Source organism: Colias croceus, chromosome 15 (assembly GCF_905220415.1).
Source record: "Colias croceus chromosome 15, ilColCroc2.1".
Classification (NCBI taxonomy): Eukaryota; Metazoa; Arthropoda; class Insecta; order Lepidoptera; family Pieridae; genus Colias; species Colias croceus.
In genome coordinates, this window is record NC_059551.1 from 6,001,606 (window position 1) to 6,022,435 (window position 20,830).

Genomic DNA, 20,830 nt, shown 5'->3' on the forward strand with positions numbered 1-20,830 from the left:
TGCTTTTCATTACAATTCCTAGCTGTCAAATAATTCCAATTTTACTCGTACTCCGTGTTTCTGTCAAATAAAGTTGCAAAACTATTTAGAACTGATATAATTCGTGTCTGGCACGAAGATTTTATAGAGCTTATTACATTTTTCAATCCTACAAGTTTCAGGTTATTAGTAAAAAAAATATAATTATATTTAACATATATACAATATACATGCTGATTACGTATAGAACTTAAAAAAAGTTTGTTTTTTGTTCTTAATAATTTAATAGTTAATTGTAATTAATCCTTATTTCCTGTTACCTGCTAATACCAAAACAAACATGACATTAAAAAAACATACTTAATCTTTGATCTATCCTACTAATATTAGGTATAAATAGGAAAAGTTTGTAATTATGTATGTATGTATGTATGGTTTTCACGCATAAACCTCTCAACCGATTTTGATGAAATTTGGCACAGACAATCTTTAGACTCTGAGAAAGAACATAGGCCTAGACCTTTTATTGCGAAATATGTACCACGGGCGAAGTCGAGGCGGACGGCTAGTTATTAATAAACCATTTAATTATTTCTAATTAATCTTCGGACTGTGAAGAAAACAATACATTTATAAACCTCTTTTATATAAAACGTAGACGATATACAGGAGCAATCACAGCCTTTCTCGAAAGTTCATTAATTTCTATGGCGAAGAGCATTGGAACCGTGACAAAGCGACAATTAATTCCACTGAAAGCTGTGGATCAGGCGATGTAATGAAAGATGCATTTCAATAAATGATTGATATTGATCGGTTTTGTTACATTATGTAACAGTTTATTGTTTACTTGGTAACAAAGGATTTGCCATTTGTAACAGCTATTAATTTGTGATACTTAAACTAGGATTTTATTATTTCACTAGCTGCTCCGCGCGGTTTCACCCCCGTGGCTCCACCCATGTTAGTCGTAGCGTGATATTATATAGCCTATAACCTTCCTCTATAAATGGGCTATCTAACACCGAAGAATTTTTCAAATCGGACAAGTCATTCCCGAGATTAGCGCGTTCAAACAAACAAACTTCAGCTTTATAATATTAGTATAGATTAAATCAATAGTTACTCCTCTGAGTGTTCTATATTTTTTTCTCTTACATATTTTACAGTGTTCCCTGTTGGTACGCATCTTCATGCTATTTTTCGTATTTCAGCACAGATTTCACGTATGCAAGTTTTATTGCTATTCGGGCAGTGCAAGTGATTGCGAATTTCGACCACTGCATTCTAGTGTTGATTAAAAGGCACAAAAAGAGCCGAAACTTGTTACTAAGTTATACATTTGTCGCAGCAATCTGTACACTATGAATAAAATATTAGTAATAAAATATAATTCGTCGTAACCCGTACGTGATCAGAAATAACGATAACGAAATCATATAACACACAAAATAGGAAACTAAGAAAAGATAAGTTTTACGAATAACACTTGACAAAGGATCGTATGAAACAGAAAATTTATTTTCGCCTAAGAACTTGGTACTTACCGCAACAGTTTTATTAAATAAACGGTCCTTCAATAGAATTCTGTGTTCACATAATAAAAATTTATGCGTAGTGTTCGCATGCATAGGTTTTCCCTGTTTTGCATTCATCCGTGGTACAGTGAAAGTGTTTTTCATTGTCCTCGCCCCGTCGAGGCTGACAGAGGGATCTTTTTGTAACCACGCTGTGCACGCCTCACTACTTCTCTGAACTCTATAACGCTATTTTTACCTATTTTAAAACTATTAGAATCAAAGTTTGGTATGTGCTTTTTATTTCTATCGGTACATACTTTATGTAAAGCCAAATTAATAACTCCATGGAACATCATTAATAATTCCTTTGTGTGTTTGTAAGTTTGAACTAACGCCAATGATTGAATGTGTTTAAATTAATTTAACCACTTAAATGTTATCTACATGAATATTCTATCAGTCGAAACAAAAAGTGTACTTACTTCCTTTTATTTGCTCCTCTTAAAATTCAGCGGAGTTACCTATTGTGTACCAATAGCCAATTCCTTTATTTCGTCTTCATACATTTCGTATTCGGAATGGAAAGACAAAGAAGGTTCCCAATCGAAGTGAGAAGAAGGCGCCCTGAATACATTGTCTTTGAATTTTTTCAAAGCTATAAAACTTGACAACTTATAATTCAACTCACGTGGCGACCGCTAATGAAAGACTTACTTAAGTAACTGCGATGGAGACGAGAATTAACAACTTCCAAATACAATTCAGACCTTAAATGAACTTCATTTTGACGTCAGTAAAGTGGAAAAGTTGGACCGTTGAGTTTTTTCAGAAACGCCGCTGGAAAGTTTTATGTCTTTTGTTAAGACACACAACCCCTTAAAGCAATACGGCTGTGATGTCGAAGTGTTCACGCTCGTACAAACTCCTCTATGAAAAGGGCTTTACATAGGTTAAGAAGGCGGGTGTCACGGAGCGCAGAAAATATTTTATACTTTCATTTACTTCAATCGTTAAAGGGAAAGTGGAGGGTAATTCTGTGGGAAAGGGTATTCTAGAGAGCTTATCTGCGGCACAATTAAGAAAAAACCTCGGAGGCTTTTTTCGCCGACGGTGCCTCGCCGTTGGTTGATTGCTAATTTCAACGACAAAGTACGCTATTATGTAGCCGCTGTGATGTCACAGGAAATTATAATTTTATTATAACTTCAATAAAATTGAGTTGTCTCTTTCTACAATTTTTTTGTTTTGCTTTAAGCATCTGTAAAGAAAATATTTTTTTGGCTGAAATAAATATTACGTGTAAATATTATGTAGTATTGAATACCTAATAATTTTATTAATTAAAAATAACAGGTTTTATTTTTTATTGTCCTTGTTATAGTATTTATTAACTTCCTCATAATTTTTTGACAAATATCACAGTTAACAGTTTAACAGTGCTTTTTTTTCGTTTTATTAACGAAAAATATTTAATTAAGCAAAAAGAAACACGCTTATCTCTTCTTTTGGAACAACACTTTAGCATTATCTCCAATCAATCTGTCTATGGATTATATTGATGTATTGACTATACACAATATAAACCTAAAGAGCGCAATATATCGTCGCAGACGAGCAGATCTCCAGCTTAAATTGCCTCGAAAATACAAATTTCATCAGACGCAAAATAAATACCCGCTGAGTTTATTGGCTGCATTCACAAATGTTCTTACAATACGAAATTCGAATAATAAAGCCAATCTGATTTCACTTGAAAAATTTTCTGCGAAAACAAACATTTTTGCAAAACATGTTTGTCTCTGCTTATGGGAAAATGACGTGAATGTAAAACATAAAACATGGATCAATATATTATTTTATTATGTTTTCAAAGCCATAAAAGAGAATGTTTATGTAACTTGAGATTTATTGTAACTTGGACTTCGTATTGTATTAAAATCGGTAAGAGAAACAAATAATTCATTATCCTTATATTGAATGGGAATTAATAGTTGATTTTCCCGAAAATAGGTCCAATTTTTGTCGGTTATTGGGTAAATGTAGGGGATGAGTCCGTGAAATGGTATTTTATTTCTAATTTGCATTCTGAGAGGACGCTGGGCACGAAGGGACCAAATCGAATTCCAATCGTTCCTCAAAAACGGAAGCACCAAAAACTCACGCAAATATGCAGACATCTCCTAAAATAATCGCTTCCTTTAATTTAATATAATGTTTTATTTCGTAAGCATTATCGTTTGATGTACCTATATTTACATCCAAGAAACATTAATCATGACATAATTTAGTGGCGTAAGTAGATAATAACTTAAAACATGTTTGGAACAAAGTTTGGAAAACTAAAAATATATTCAAAAGAATTTTAAAATATTAAATAACAAACTTTTTACAGTATTATGTTTTTGAGTGTTTTTGTATATTAAGGAAATTACTTCACCATTCAATAATGTATATAAAACACGATTTATTTGTTATTTATTCATCAGTAAATTTTACTATTTTAATTATTAAATATATAGTTAAACAACTATTAATATTTGTATTTTGTATAGTTTTTACAATACACTGGCAATGCGCAATTGTGTACTCGAGTCACAAAGGGTTACACAAATGACATTAGGAACGCGTGAATTGTAAATTGGACATTACTCGTTACACCACCCCCTGGGGTTGGTTAGCTAACGACGCTATGTTATAAATATTTTCATATATATTTTATTTAATACAATATTTGTTGAAGATACCGTTGTATCTTCATGTTCAATATATAAAAATTATGAATAGAATTTTTATAGGATGAAAGTATAGCTTGTGCAAGTAATGTTGTAGGTATATAAGAACATATTACAACATATAAGAACATTAGAGAACATAGCCAACTTATTAAGGGCAATGAATAGTCAATGAGTTTGAATGATTTGTTCAAGAACTTATAAATCAAAGTGATCGATGACATGACATGATTCAAATTCATATCTAGACCCATGTCTATCTTCAGATAGTGAAAGGACCAGAATAAAATGTAAGTCTGGAAGATTATGTCTTTCGTAAGTACCATTACTTACATATATGTACTTTAGATTTGAATTGCTTAAGACAGCTTGATTGGTTATATATATGAACCAGAAGAAAAGAAAACTTTATACAATTCATACCAGATATTTTAAATGATAAGAATATTAAATCATCTAAAAAATATATTATGGCATAAAACGTAAAACAATATCAAAATGTGGTATTTATATACAGAGAGAATTATTTAAAGAATATCATACAAAAATCGTTCCCTATTAACACCTATAGCTATACGAGCATAGAGATCATATCATCAATTTTCTGCACAGCTATCACTGCTCAGAGCAATCACTTTTACAATATCATAACTTGCGCTCAATGGGGGTCTAAGAAGAATGTCCTCTATATAAAACGAAATATATTTCCTCAACTACTACGTAATAGAAACGATTCAAGTATAATGCTTCACACTGCGACAATTCGAAAACATTCTACATTTAGTCTCAAATCGAAATGTAAGATATTATTCGCTATATTTGTTTCATTTCCTCATGAAGTGGGGACGAGATATCCAATAATGTTGCTAACCCACGCTGTCTCGTACAGGCCGATAGTCACGAGTTCAATCATTGCCAATTTTATTTTGATGACGCTACTAATGATATTGTCTGTACGCTTATAGCGTAATAGTTCGGAGATATGCGAGTATTTATAAGAAACAACTTATTTTGTAATTCCTTTGATACCAATCAGTTTTGTTTTGTCATACTTATAAATAAAAATATTTCATGGATTTCAAGTTTAAAATAAAAAAAAGTATTTATATTTGTTAAAAATATAAGTATGTACACTGAGATTATTACCGTATTTTATTAGCGCTTTAAATTTAAATGATTTAATCAAAAAATTGCAGTATGCATTATGCATCCAATTAAAACTCTTACGTAAAATTATGTTATATTAAGTTCAATTAATTTTAATTACGCACGCATTAATTAAAGAACTTATTTAATTGGAAACAAATGCAAACCGAATAAGCTCAGCCAGTGGAGGGGCAAAAGTAATATAGTTTCACAGGCCGACAAGCTGAAACAATTGAATTATGCTGAGCTATTAAATTCGCCTCGTCTCGGACTGTGTACACTCTATCATGCGTGTGTGCAGCTAAGTGCATCCATTTCTAAACCATAGCTTATTGTGAGCGAAAATGGACAAAATTATGCAGGTGATTTTTAATTTCTTTATAACGATATATTTTTTTAACAATAAGTACAAAATTTAAAAGAAGTATATTCTTTAGGTTTATCCGCAATTAAGTGTATATGTATCCACAATTAGGTATATGTATATGATAATGTACGTCCTATAAAAATATTCGCAGATACCTAAATATTTACCATAACAGAAAATAAACGTACTAACAATACCGCAACCTACCTTCAGTTACCAAGTTCATTAAAAAAGGTAACGTATTTAAAAATACAAAAGAAAATATACCACAGGTCCATTATCATTATTTCCATTCGGAGCTCTCAATTCTCGTTGAATTTTGAAAATATCTGTACATTTTTCGCGCTTGTTTCCATCGATGATGCGGTTTCGACATAACGCCCTTTGTGCATTACGGCCCAGTGCCCCCGGCGTAGACAACTAGTTACTATAGTAGAGGATAAAATTCACACGTTTCGACTGCATATATAAATGTACCCTATGTTTATTAAGTTTTGTTTACTATGATATTATATTTTAACTACATAATTAGTAATACCTGTATTATTGAAAAATAATTGATAGAGAAAGCCGAGTAAAGCCTGCCATTTCATGATACTTACATTTTTTACTTATATTTGGAATATTAAATGCCACACTCATTATATTTTTAAAAGTAAGTAATTAAATTATAAAAGTACAGTTTGCAGTAATCAGTCAAAAATATTTCAAGAAAGTTGCGGAAATTAAGAAAACACCTAATAATATAGCTACGGTGCTTTTGCGTAGGTACACAAGTCCGTAACATGTGATGTGCGTAAAGTTTTTCACAAACATTTAACCTTCGAAACAGTAACAATAAAGAACTTTCTTACAAAACAACCAAAACAACTGATAAATAACTTTTATTGCTTTTGTGTTTATTTATAGAGAGAATGTCATTTAGGTTCTTAACAAAATTCATTTGTTTACTTTCAATTACTCAAAAATCACATTGCGTTATGAGTTGAATTTATTTTGAAATATCACACATTTTTTTAGTACATAAAATATATACTAAAATAACTAATCAACACTTATAATAAACAGATCAAGAAGCAATGCAATAACGAACCAATTAATGTTATGCCTTATCTTACCCTACTACCTACAACTTTATTTAAATTCACCCGTGCGCTACTTAAGAAACTGCTCCAGAATACAAAACAGATATAATCGGAATAAGTATATAATCCTCGTGAGACACCCCACTATTTGGCAACTTTATGCATTTCTGATGAGCCGATATTAGTTTTCAACTTGCTCCGACGCGTTGCTTTGTAGTATCATTATAATGTCTGTGATATGCTGATGTAACTTCCATGTAAATTCAAATTCTGAAGTTCCACTGACATGAATACTTATTGCAAATTATAATAAATCAAACGGAATGTTAAGTCTATTATGGATTGTATTCAGCCATTTAGATAAAGCCAAACAGCGTCGCTGAATTTTGTCTGAAATATTATTATAAAAATATTTACTAAGCAATTTTACTTAACTCACTGTGGATATAAAAAGTATTGTATGCTATAAAAGTGAGGTAAAACCTGACTGGATCGACGGATGACGCTCAATTATCTGATAAAACCTGTCACCCTCGTCGCGACCTCATGTGATCTCTGTTACCATGACAACGCCGGAAGAAAAATACTGAAATACCCAATCGAAAATTGGGCCGCAAATTAAATTATTCTTTCCCAAATATACTCTATCTCATGCGCTCGGTCGACTTAAATTAATTTGTTGCCTAAATCCACCTTCGAATATTCAATTATACAATTATTTCATATGTAATATTAATAACTATGTTTTTATTGCGTAAGTATAAAATAATAAAACTCTTATTTTGGCCTAAATTAAAGGAAAAGGCCTAAATTGTATAGAGCTAATATTAACAGATTACTCTAATAGAATTAAATATTCAAAACAGAATGCTTTAATTGGGATTGTTAGTTGTTACCTATTTCGTATTTCGGATTCGAATTTTAAATAATCGTTAAACATGTTGAAACTGAGACACAAACTTTTTTTAATCCCCAAGATTCCCTTTACCACAAATATAAAATCAAGAACGACAATCTAAATCGCTCAAAAGTCTAATGCTATATGAAAAGTGACCTAAGAGCACCCACATGAATAGAAGCGGTCTTTGTGACCAATTTGCGAGTATGAGGAATTGAGTTTTGTTGGAGCATCGGACCGATGCCGATGTATGTACCCTTTGTCGCGTCATCAAGCTACAAATTGGCAGTTTAGTTGCTAAAGCTACTGCGCTGCGGGCGATCGTTACAGCACAACGAAGTTTCAAACGAACTTTTTTTTTAGAACTTTGCTGCAAGGGTGTACTTACTTTCCAAACGAGAATGGCAATAAATAAAGGTTAGGAACACAAATAATGATGTCATATAAATTATTATTAATTTAATTTCGCATCCAATTTTCAACACGCAAAAAAGGAAAAAAGGAGATCGTAAAGTCTTTATTTTAAAAAAATTCCTTCAATTTGATCGTGATATAATTAATTATACATTCATTAAACATCTAACAAAACAGTAATTAAGATAACTTTAATAAAATATCATAAATGAAATAAATACTTGTTTTGTTTTAATCTGTGGTTTCAATTATTAAAAAATTGTATGAATTATTTATGTCGCCAAAACTCTTGTTACTCAATTTACTTCAAGGTAAGGTCAAACCAAACCTTTTAATAATAAAGTTAACATAATATGGTTTAACATTTGGTAATGAAGGTTTAGCTTGCTAATGAAATGCAATGAGGAGTAACTCATCAAGCGAGTTGGAGGTGCCAGCTTAATTAAATTTTCATATTAGTTCCGCTTTCATATATGTACCTAGGTTCCAAGTCCCTATATGAACCCGATGATTGGTGTTAGGTCTATTCATTCAAGAGGATGTATTACACTGTGATATAATATTGTGCGGAAAGTATTTTTTTATATATATATGGGTTTTAACTTTTAAGTCACTGTTCTGAAGAAGTATTTAGATTGATATATAAAAAAACGAGATCGTGGTCAAGCTCTTCCCCATCGTAGGTACAATAAAAAAATGTGTAAGTATGACATAAAACATGTAAATAAATTACACAATAAAAATACATTCAGGTACACTGTTTTATTAAACTTTTTATTTTTTGAAAATCTGTTTGGCGAAAATTTAAATGTTTCCTTCCACCAAGTACGAACCTTACTTCCACGTAGTGATGTATGTTACTAAATCCTTTGTGGAGTTTTCCCATTGATATAACTCATAAGGTTTTACTTTGAGCTATAAATCGTCGCGAAAAGTTCACGCCCAAGTTATGAAAAGTCGCAAAAAATATTTTCTTACACAATATAGGTATAAGTAGCGGGGTCTGGGGACTTAACCGCGAGTTTCATACATCATCTGGAACAATTTTTTATGAGATGCGTCCTAAACTAACAGACATAATCGAGCAAACAATGCAAGTAATAGGAGATGCTATCATAGTAAAGGCTCACTAGATTGGAGTGGACATTACCACGTCCATCCTCCGCGCCCATTGGGAATTGTCAGTGCACCTTTATAAAATGGCAACTTTTAACTTTCTCTACATTGGACATAAAGAAGAATATAAACACATATAAAGATGGGGTTAAAAACTTGAAGGAGTATTCTAAGAAGGTTGTAAGTATGAAGCCATAGGAGTAGGTACCTACTTGTGTTTGTGTTTACATAAAATAAGTATTTATTCAAATGTCAAATTAACTGACCAAAGTCTACAAAGCACATAAAGAATGGAAAGGATTCTCACCTGAGATATATAACTTTCGGCGAAAAAGTAAATTTGAAATATTTGTAATTCCAATCAGAATAATGCAACAGAAAAAAGCCTTCTGAGCTTAGTCTTTTAATAAAAAGTAAAAACCAATTATATTATAAAAAAAAATTAATACAATAGCAGTGTCGTCGATAGAAAATACCGATTGACTTTGAATTTAAGGCGCAGTGCTCACTATTGCTATTATAAATGATAATTGCAAAGTCATCCGCATTATTTATATACAAAATAATACAGAGGTAAAATGTGTACAGCGATAGGTAATCCTCACGTCGTATTCATAGTCCAGCCGAAATCCATAATCCAATTACGTAGCTGCCTCCGGATTGCTGACGCGGAATTACAGCCAACGAACTGAAAGAGACGCCGCAAACTAAATATCATTTAAAATAAACAAAATTTGGCAGAATTATATATTCACTGGCCTATTTTAAATTCAGTATACATTTATTAAAAATTTGCCAACGTTATTTTAATAACCTCGTTATACTTAGGGATTTTAAGTATTAATAGTAGGAATTATATTATTCTCACCGTGATATTCGACTTAGATACAATTGGTGAAAATACCGCGTATTACCTACACATACAATTGAGACCACAGAACATATAAAGAGGTGAGACGCTCTTATTTTGCAAGTTGATTGAAATTCGTACAATCAAATAGGATCTTGAGGAATTAATTACACAGAATACACTCAATGATTCGCTCGTTTGGTTTTAGTGTACATACAATCATTTATTAATTGCTTTAAGAAATATATAAAGATAGACCAGACTATAGAGTATAATTATATAAAAGTGTTTAAAACTTCAAGTTAAAAATAGTAACATGCAATATCAGGTAAAAAATCCAGTGATTTATAACCTCACACGTAACTAACGCCCAAGTATCGATTACGCAGTTTCAAATCCTTCCAGCGGTGATCGTTTAGTCGAAGAGTCTCGACTGAATGCAGGCCCCAAGCAGTGAAGTGCTGTCAAGTGTCAGGACGTGACTATCGAGTCAGCACTCGGCACTGCGCCTTAATCCTCTCTCGACGCAAGGACTTGGTCTTTAGTGATAACTTCATAACGAATTTAATGTCTGTACGTATTTAGTTGCAACCAGGGTATTTAACTATGCCAGAATGGCCAATTGGTTTGGAAACGTTTTGGTAATAAATTTCAGGAATTTCGTCATTACTACAGTACGTACTACAGTAGTATCATATACTTAGTGACATTTTATATTATACCTACATGTTACTAATTTACTGTTATGAAGTTATTAATATCTAATTCTTACCTAAAAATATGTCGGAAATATATGAGGATTTCTGGGCGGTCACAATGATATCCTAAAGCAGAATCGGAAAAATCAAAAATGATATAGAGTAGGTATAGGTTGTCTAGAGTAATAAATAAATTATTAATTGATATGTTCTAGAAGTTGTTAGTGCTTGCAGAATATTAAACAAAGTTAGAAATATTTGAAAATAAAACATGGTTTAGAAATTATAATTAATATAGCGCGTCTAGATAACTACGCATCAGATTTTCTATTCGACTCTTACAATGCATAATAATTGTCAACGTGCACTTATTTACCTTTCATTTTCATTTGAATCGCGTCCAATTTGGCTGCGTTTAATTGATTGACACGACTTTATGGGAATGGCTTTGTAATTGGACAACTCTCGATCAGACATGACGTTGGGTGAGAACGCAAAAAAGGTTTCGCGCCGACTACAAGTGCATTTGAATTTTAAATGGTATACGAGAGCTTTCGCTTGGAAATATAATGAATATTAAACAAAACTTCTGGATTCTATGTTTATATTAAATATTGGGCTAAATTAAACATTGCTTCGATAAGGCTCACTGAACCTTGCAATGGCAAATCAGTCTACACTATTAATATGGTATTATAAGCATTTTAAAACCCAAATTGCTGTCGCGTTTAAATTAATATGTATTGCAACAGTATTGAGCAGGTATTGAAAAATGAGTTTCACGTTGCATTTTAAATTTCACTACATTGAAACGCTTTTAAGTCCATTATGTACAAGTTGTCGAAGGGTCGAGAGAGGGGACTATACCTGCATCCTGGTGCAGGTCGCTAGTATTGTCTCCGTGCACGTCCCGGCCGGAACCTAATCATTAGTGTGCTCACTCGACGTGAAACCGATTTCATCCCCGAAGAGCGCCTCTTTGAAACTGCCGCAATATTGTCGAAAGCAGGAAAACTCCTTAAGAGAAAAAATATATTGCTCAAGTTGCGGCGAAGAAAATGAGAACGGAATGTCGAGAGCCAATCGAGCGTACGAGTCTTAGCAGCCAATATGCTTCCACGTTTACGTTATCGCTGACGTTGCCAGTCGAAATGCTCAAACCGTCAGACGCTAAGCGGGGTCGCGACTCCGCCCGCCCGCGGTTGTAAACCCGGCGCTGGGAACAACTTCGTTACAACTCCGCTGTTTTGTTTCTGCCAATATTAGTTTTAGTCAAAAAGCTATTTTTCAACCCGCCGTCGGAAGTTTTGCGAAGTTTTCTAATTTAGCAAATTTTACTCTCAATGTTTCGTGATGAGGCGCTTTAGATCGATTGAAGATATAACTTTCTTCGCTGAATTTAGAAACAATTGTTTTAATAACATTTGAAGTTAGAAATGATCGTTCCTTCAATTACGTACAGTTATTTTTATTATCTACAAAATCATAGATATCGAATGATAACAAATGTCTACATTCCTTTATAAGGAAAAAGATCATAAACATAATAACAATAAACTATGTTATATTTCTAGTATGAAGAGTCTGATTTTATCGTCTCATAACATGGATATCTTACTAACCTAATAAATAAAAACTACATCTTCATCTAGATTGCGTGTTTTGAACATGTTTTTTCATTCGAATTTTTACCATTACCTATATCAATAATCTACCAATTCAATGTCACAAATATCCAAGCATTACATTTTTATATAATTTGGTGCTTGCTATTTTATATAAGGTTATTTTACGTTAATTTTTATTAACAGGTGCTATTATTCCCTGAAGAGGGTTGGGCAAGGAGCGCCTCGTCTTCCTACTGGACCCTGCAGCCATGCTGGTGGCGCCGTTCCCGGTGCAAGGTGGTGGAAGTTGCTGGGACGAGAAGGTTTGACACCCAGTATATACCTATATATTGCTTTTTAATATACATGCCTAGGAGGATTACCATTATGTCTTATAGCAATATTATTTCTATCTTCTATCCTTCATTTTTCCATATTGGAAATAATACTGCTTTAACAGATTATGGTACGGGGACAGGTAGACCTTTACACTTAATCATGTGAGCTGTTGAGCTCTTATGAGCTATTCTTCACGCTTTTTATTATTTTTTAATTTTTCATATAATGATAAGTACCTACCTTATCTCATCGCTATTCCAAGGATACTTGACAACAAGTGCCACATGGTACCATTTAAACATTAGATATCATGATTTTATTTATTACTTGTAACTACTTTGCTGTGGTTAAAAAAATTAAATTAAATTATCTTTTTATTATTATTGCTATTAACTTCAAGCCTATATTGTAAACGTGAAAGGCTACGAAATTGAAAACAAAGGAATATGTATTGTATTTTGGATAGCCAAAATATGTAAGAAACCACGAAGTTCAATTCAAACTTATTGAAGTACATACCCATAAAACTCTAAATAACATTTGTTATTTAAATGTACATACCTAAGTTGTTATGCAAGCGCTGAAGTAAACATTATAAGAAAGAAAAATGTAACAGTTTTATAATTTCTGGGCAAAGTAAGAATTTCAAGGTCGTAAATTGCATATTCAAAGACATTTATCATATTCGACGTAAACTAGTAGGTATGTCATGAAAAGGTTATTTTAACGCTCATTTTAGTTCATTCACATCACGTTTTTCGTGTTCTTAGTTTTTACATTTTCAATGCCGTATTATATACCTTGTATGTAATAAACGACCTTTTAATCTGATATTTTTAGAATACCTTGATTTTTCATTCAACCATCAAATAGGTTCTTATAATTGTGTATAATTTTATAAGGTTTTTATAATTTAATATTATAGAACGTGTATATTATTCTTAACGGTAAAATACATTTAAATTTCCTTTTCGCCATAGTCGAAAATGATCATCTTTTTGTCAGCAAACGTTAAATGGTTAAGCATAACCGTACCTACCTATTAATTTTATCTACGCATAATTATTTTTAATTTCCCCAAAAAATGGTTGTACGGAAATAAATTTTAAGTAAAATTTAATGTTTCGTTCTAGCGAAGGAAGCAGTTTATCACGTTTGTTGAACATTAACGAGCTTTATGTAATTAATCGCGGTTTTGACTTCAGGTGAGGCTTCGGTTGAAACGGCACGGCGAAAGAGATCGTACGTTGTATGTTACTGACGAATTAAAACTTATAAACATTCACGCATAATACACGCATACTACCTAACTAGACATAGCCTTTGTATCTACCACATTACTACAGTCTATACAGACTCTAGATGCATCTTGATGAATAATTTGCTTATTTATTTTTCATCTCTTTCGCTTTTAACTTATTATCGCGTATCGTACAAATACAACTGTATTATGGTTGGATATATACAATACGATAAATAATTGAACCCTGTATTTTTGAAAATTTAGCCGGCTATTGTGTGAGCGAAGCCGAACCAGTATCTAATATCTAATATATATATATTATAAAGGCGAAAGTTTGTAAGTATGGATGTATGGATGTATGGATGTTTGTTACTCTTTCACGTAAAAACTACTGAACCGATTACAATGAAATTTAGCACACATATATAGTGTAACTTGGATTAACACATAGGATAGTTTTTATCCCGGAAATCCCACGGGAACGGGAACTATGCGGGTTTTCCTTTGCAAACGCGGGCGAAGCCGCGGGCGGAAATCTAGTCAATTATATATTTGTAAATGAAGTTCTCATGTGAGACTTCCTTTAAAATTGGCTGTCAATTGTCATTACTTACTCTGTGGGTGTTTGTACACTATGGTTTGACATTACTCTATAATTAAAAAGATCACTTGCTGCGTCACGTGCGACTAAGAAATAAGGAGGTTATACCAATTGAATTAAAATTGTAAAACAATAGCTTTAAATGTTGTTTCTCTCTTTCAGGTGAGTTTATTTTTAAGATTAAAGTCTTGGAAGTGTAATTTTAAACTATAATATGTAACTGTAATATTGATGTAATAAAAAATTCTCTCTTTCAGAGCAACACGCTTCTATTGTTTTTCTATTCATCATCAGGTAGTCATTACCACCTAAATTAAATAAGAACATTTTATATTTATCACTGATGATATCTGATGTACATATATACGAAACGAGCACACGAAACGATTTACTTACGTGCTAGTGTTAATCTGATTGTGATGATCTAATTTTGAAGTGTAACATGTAACCATAAAAGTACCGTCATGTCATGGAGTAATTATTATCATCTAACATCTAACATAATATATTATAAAGGCGAAAGTTTGTATGGATGTATGGATGTTTGTTACTCTTTCACGTAAAAACTACTGAATGGATTTGAATGAAATTTAGCACACATATAGAGGGTAACTTGGATTAACACATAGGATAGGTTTCATCCCGGAAATCCCACGGGAACGGGAACTATGCGGATTTTTCTTTGAAAACGCGGGCGATGCCGCGGGCGGAAAGCTGGTATAATGTAAGTAAGTATTGCAGGTATCGTTGAATCTGGCCAAAGATGGTTAAAAATTATATTTATATTTTTTGTGTAATTTATTGAAATTCTGTACCAATTTATAGAGCATCTTTTCAGGCTCTATCTTAAAGAAATATACTATCACTCCATTTAATTTTTATATTTAAATTTATCTTGTTAGTGTTTAACGTATATATTCTATGGGTCTGTACAATTTGTTGGTTACCTGATATAAATGTAATAAATAAATAAATATAGGTAACGTAAGGTTAAATTCTTCAAATTCGTCTTGTCGGTAGTCTGTACGTCGCGTGCGAAGTGGCGCGAACGTGCCGCAAATAAAAATGGCGTTCCCGCCAAAAGGCTTAACGAGAATGAGATACTATTTATTTGGTACCAGCCGCCAGGTTGTAGAATATTTTATCAATCCATATTCATATTATAAATTGGAAAGTAAATGTCTGTCTGTTGCGTTTTTAGTGCAGCATGGATTGATGCATTTTAGATGGAGAAATAGAGAGAGGAAAAGTATATCTTTTGGTAATAATTAGTGATGCAACGAATACTACTTTTACGAATACGAATACGAATACGATTATCAAACCTACTATTCGGCGAATACGAATACGAATACGAATATCTCGCCTTGGTAATAAAAGATTTATTTATTTAATGAATGTTTACTCTTCTAATAATTAAAATTTACAATAGGCAAATTTTTATTTAAAAAACATAAAATTCGTAGATTTTCTGGTTTTATGCGATTTTCAGTCTGGGTTAAAAACCCACCCGTTAAAAAAGTCTTTCCGAAGCGACTGTACATGGCTTCAGTGAAAAATATTTTTGGGCGAGTTTTTTCTGACTTGGAAAATGGACATCTTCTCGCCAAAAGGCCAGTGGATCAACAATCTCTGCACACGTCATATTTTTTCGCGTGATTTTTAAATTTGTAGTAAATAGAGTTGCGTACAAAAATATTCGCTTTTAAAAATTCGTATATTCGCCGAATACGAATATTCGGTAAATGTCTACTATTCGGCGAATACGAATATTCGTATTCGTATTCGTTGCATCACTAGTAATAATGATTCGTTATCATATTTTTAAAGGACTCATCGTTTCGGTTGGTAAATCATTACAAAGTACAGCTTTTACATAATATGAAGAAGCGTTATAAAATTTAGTTGAGTGAACTGGAAACCGGAACACATAGCATGACGTTATCATTAGATCGTAGGATCAAACTCCTGGCAGATAAAAATTCAAAGTTGTATTTTAAGTAGCTAAGAATATAAAAATCATTTATTTTATTTTATTTCATTAAATTAGCAGTTAAGCCAGGCATTATTTTATTTTCGTTTATTAATCTTCATTATAAGAAACAATTTCAGTTAAAATATTTGTATTTTAAGGATACTTAAGTTTTAGAAAAAATCTCAAGGTGGCAGCCTCTTACATTCTTAAAACCCTTTATTATTAATAATATTGTCTTTGCAATATTTTATTACAAAAAACTCAAACAAGCTCTACATATTTTGCAATTAAAATTGTTCAAGATTTATTTTGTACCTATCAAATGACTTGCGTTCAAAATATAGATAATTAACAGTAGACTATTCTTTACATAGGTACACAAAGATATAGAGTAAAATTACACAATTTATGAAACTTTGAAGGAAGCATACTGAACCATAAAGACAGGCAAAGTCGCTGACACTGTGCAGAAAATCCTCCCGCCCCCATTCCCTGAATCGTATAAGCTCTAGTATACAACATGAAAATTAACCTCTTAATACCTCATATTCAATATTAATAAATATTTATTGGCGATGTCATTAAGTGGTACATTGCATTAAAACTATTTTCATTACAATCGCGTAGCGCCATTAATATGGCGATTTGGTTTTGTCACGTAACAGTTTGTATAAGAGGTGATTTCAATTTCCCCCGACCCGTAATAGTATCGTTAGGCGAAAAGATTTCCAAGCGGCGATAGGAGGATTAAAGTGGAACTGTTAGCGTTAACGATTATTGCTGCCCGCTCCACTGTTTTGCCTAAACGACTCGTATTTCATGATAACACTACTCGAGAGATCTCTTTATATCCTTGACTATTACTTGCGCTAAGATTTTAATAACAATAGTTCTTAAACGGGTCAAATGGAATACCGATTATCGCTTTCCTTTGTTTCAAAACGAAAGTTTTAAACAACCAATTAATTGTATGAGGATCAAAAAGAGAGAGTCGCAGTGTATGTCTAAGGGATACTTTCAGATTGTTTAAGAAAACTCTAAAATATCTCGACCTAAAGAGACGATAAAGAGACATAAGATATTTGAAAACTAATTTCATCAGGCCAAGTACCTAACAATGTTTTAAGGAACTCTTTATAGAAGCAAATAAAAGAGCAGTATCTTTACTCCAACTTCACAATGTATGTAAAATACTCATAAGGTTTTCCTTGTGAAGCAATTTCAGTTTAAGCTCATTTTCTCTTTACTCTGCAAGTTCTAGTTCTAGACTCGTAGGGAGAATGTCTAAAACAACGCTCACCTCCGTACCTAATTTAGCGGACTCATTCCGGTCGTCGAAACAGCGAACGTTATGAGTCTACGATTACACGTGAAAAGTAGTACAAAAGGAGGGTATAAAGGTTTTTAATTTGTTCCCGTGGTGTGGTGCGAGTGTCGAGATGTTTGGGGCTATTAAGGGCAGCTATTACGGCGTCCGTTAGGGCTGTTGCTACGTGCTGGATGAGCCGGTAACAGGTCTACGTGATTGGCATGGCAACTCCGCTTTCGTGATCTATTTCGTTAACGCATATGTTTTCTATGTCCCTCGTAAAAAGTTAATATGAGAACCGTACCGTACCTATCTATTAGGTATTAATCGTCGATAATATTTTTCCAATAATACTTAAAGAGAAGCCGTATTCAGTATGACCTACATATTACATGAGACTTAATTATCTTTTAATTTCTACTTGAGCAGACGCCTAACGTCGCCTATGAAATATCGTTCCGTATTCTTTGCCTCTATTTACTATAATAATATCAATTCATTTAATAATGACATTTGTCTGAATTTAAACAGGTAGCCAAAATGTAAAAAATAAATTAAAAATAAATATGCTGTCCAAAAGCAACGGTCAAGGTTACGTACGTATTTACCTATTAAACGAACTTGTATGTCGGATTAAGCATCAAGGCTTGTATGCACCTAATTAATTCAAATAATAAGCTACTTAAGAATATGCATTTACATAAGGACGAAGTTTTTATAACACTGTGGCACGTCCTTTTCACGAATTTTAAGGATTAGGATACTGTACTGTTATCTGTTTGTGTGTGTTTAAATGCTTTCTTTCTTACTGTATTAATTAATATATTTTCTTTGTTTGCAGACACAGTACTCAGGCAAGGATGATTGTTAGCGGGGTGAACGCCGTGTATATAGTGGGCACTTTCAAACACCTAGGCACAGATGCGGACTTTAAGGTATCTACGCACATAATATATTTTACACATGATTAAAATAAACAAATGGTTGTAAGTTAGATGATTTTCTATGCACGTCTCAAAAAGTAAATTTGCCATAAAACAGCAAATTGTTCTCATTATTCACATCATTAAATTAACATTCAAAAATAGAATCCCTCGGCCATTGCATTATTTTCTTAAATAAAACAAAACTTTATACAAAGAAAGGCTGTACCGTAATTATATATTGTACCTACTTAAACAACGTCGCCAACACGACTTTTTACACAAAATCTTTCTTATATCTCATAAAATTTCCAAAATAACACAGACAAAATATCCACGAAACTCCATAAAAGATATGCTAGATGATGACATCTATTATAGCACACTAGTACTACAAACTCGGCGGATCATAGTTCCGTATAACAAGCACGTTGATTTCACAGCTGTACCTGACAACTAACGTGACACAAGCCGACTTCAACATGGGCTACACGATGACAGGCACCCTGGAGCGCGGCAGCAGGTCCTCCAATACATTTCAAGTCACCCATTTCGCAGTACTACGTCGATGCGATCACGAGGCACACCACCTTAAAAATGCATAACCTAATACTGCCGTTAATATAAATTTATAAAGAATAGAAAAAATTCGATCACGAAGTGGGACTCGAACCCGCATTTCACGCCAATCCGGGGCGAACGCTTGACCAACTCAGCCACTCGTGACCCGCCAGAGCGATCGAATTTATTCTATTCTTTCAGTTTTATGTGTCTAAGGGACACACCGCGCATTATAAAGCATTTGAATGCCATAAAACCAAAAATATCAAATTCAACTGCCATTAATGTCAATCGTGTAGCAGCTATTTGGCTTTGATTATTTCGCAGTACTACGTCGATGCGATCACGAGGCACACCACCTTAAAAATGCATAACCTAATACTGCCGTTAATATAAATTTATAAAGAATAGAAAAAATTCGATCACGAAGTGGGACTCGAACCCGCATTACACGCCAATCCGGGGCGAACGCTTGACCAACTCAGCCACTCGTGACCCGCCAGAGCGATCGAATTTATTCTATTCTTTCAGTTTTATGTGTCTAAGGGACACACCGCGCATTATAAAGCATTTGAATGCCATAAAACCCAAAATATCAAATTCAACTGCCATTAATGTCAATCGTGTAGCAGCTATTTGGCTTTGACAAACGCTAAACTTTACATAGCAGTGTCGTGATAAAAATGTTAAATAAAGATTAGAGTTAACTTTAATGCTCATATTTACAATTAAATTATTTTTGCACATACTATTTTATGTCATGAATACTTCAATCTAACTTTTGAAAGATCATTTTATATCTTATATCAAAGTCCAAATTATTCAATTTACAACTCTTTGACTATAAGGTTATTTCTTCAATCTATGTGGACATGGAGCTTATTATGAAATGCATTAATGATAAAAAAACAGTATTGTATCGATTAAATTGCATTAAAGTAAGTTTTCGAAACTAAGTCTTTGTTTTTATTGTTTTTAATGCTATGTAGAAATTAATGTGATCTCGTAAAGTATTAGTTTTTAGACTAAGATATATTGCCAAGCGATATTGTGATTTAAAATAAGGGTCTGTGGATTTTTTTCTAGTCATAAATATTTAGGAACTTAGGATTTAAAGCTCACTCATGAGTATTTCAATATATATTCAATTTCGTAGTTCATGTTAGCTAATATAGACATAGTTCATTATTTTTGTATTCGTCCCGAGTCCTCTTACTGAGGGATTTAGTCATGTAATTCAGTAGAGTGTAATTATACATTCCATTATTTAATGTTTAGATGTTTCTGTTAGTGATTAAGATTCGCTTTGCTTAAGTATTATGCGTTAAGAAGTGGTTAACATTAAATTGTTAAAAAATACAACGTGGATTTCACGTGAATGTGTCCATATTATTTAAGTATATTAAGTACGTATTCAGAGTCAAAGGTACCTGTTATTCTCAATTAATGTTGTAGTAATGCCATGTA

General features: G+C 32.7%; 1 protein-coding gene across 1 annotated transcript in view; it reads left to right on the top strand.

Annotated features, from left to right (window-relative positions):
* Positions 1–20,830, top strand: part of LOC123698009 — a 40,523-nt gene that overhangs the window by 7,504 nt on the left and 12,189 nt on the right. The window contains exons 2-4 of the mRNA XM_045644605.1: positions 12,617–12,735; positions 18,721–18,814; positions 19,246–20,287. Coding sequence (XP_045500561.1) covers positions 12,617–12,735; positions 18,721–18,814; positions 19,246–19,407 — 375 coding nt within the window. The 3' untranslated portion in view covers positions 19,408–20,287. Of the gene's footprint in view, positions 1–12,616; positions 12,736–18,720; positions 18,815–19,245 lie in introns of the transcript that reaches the window.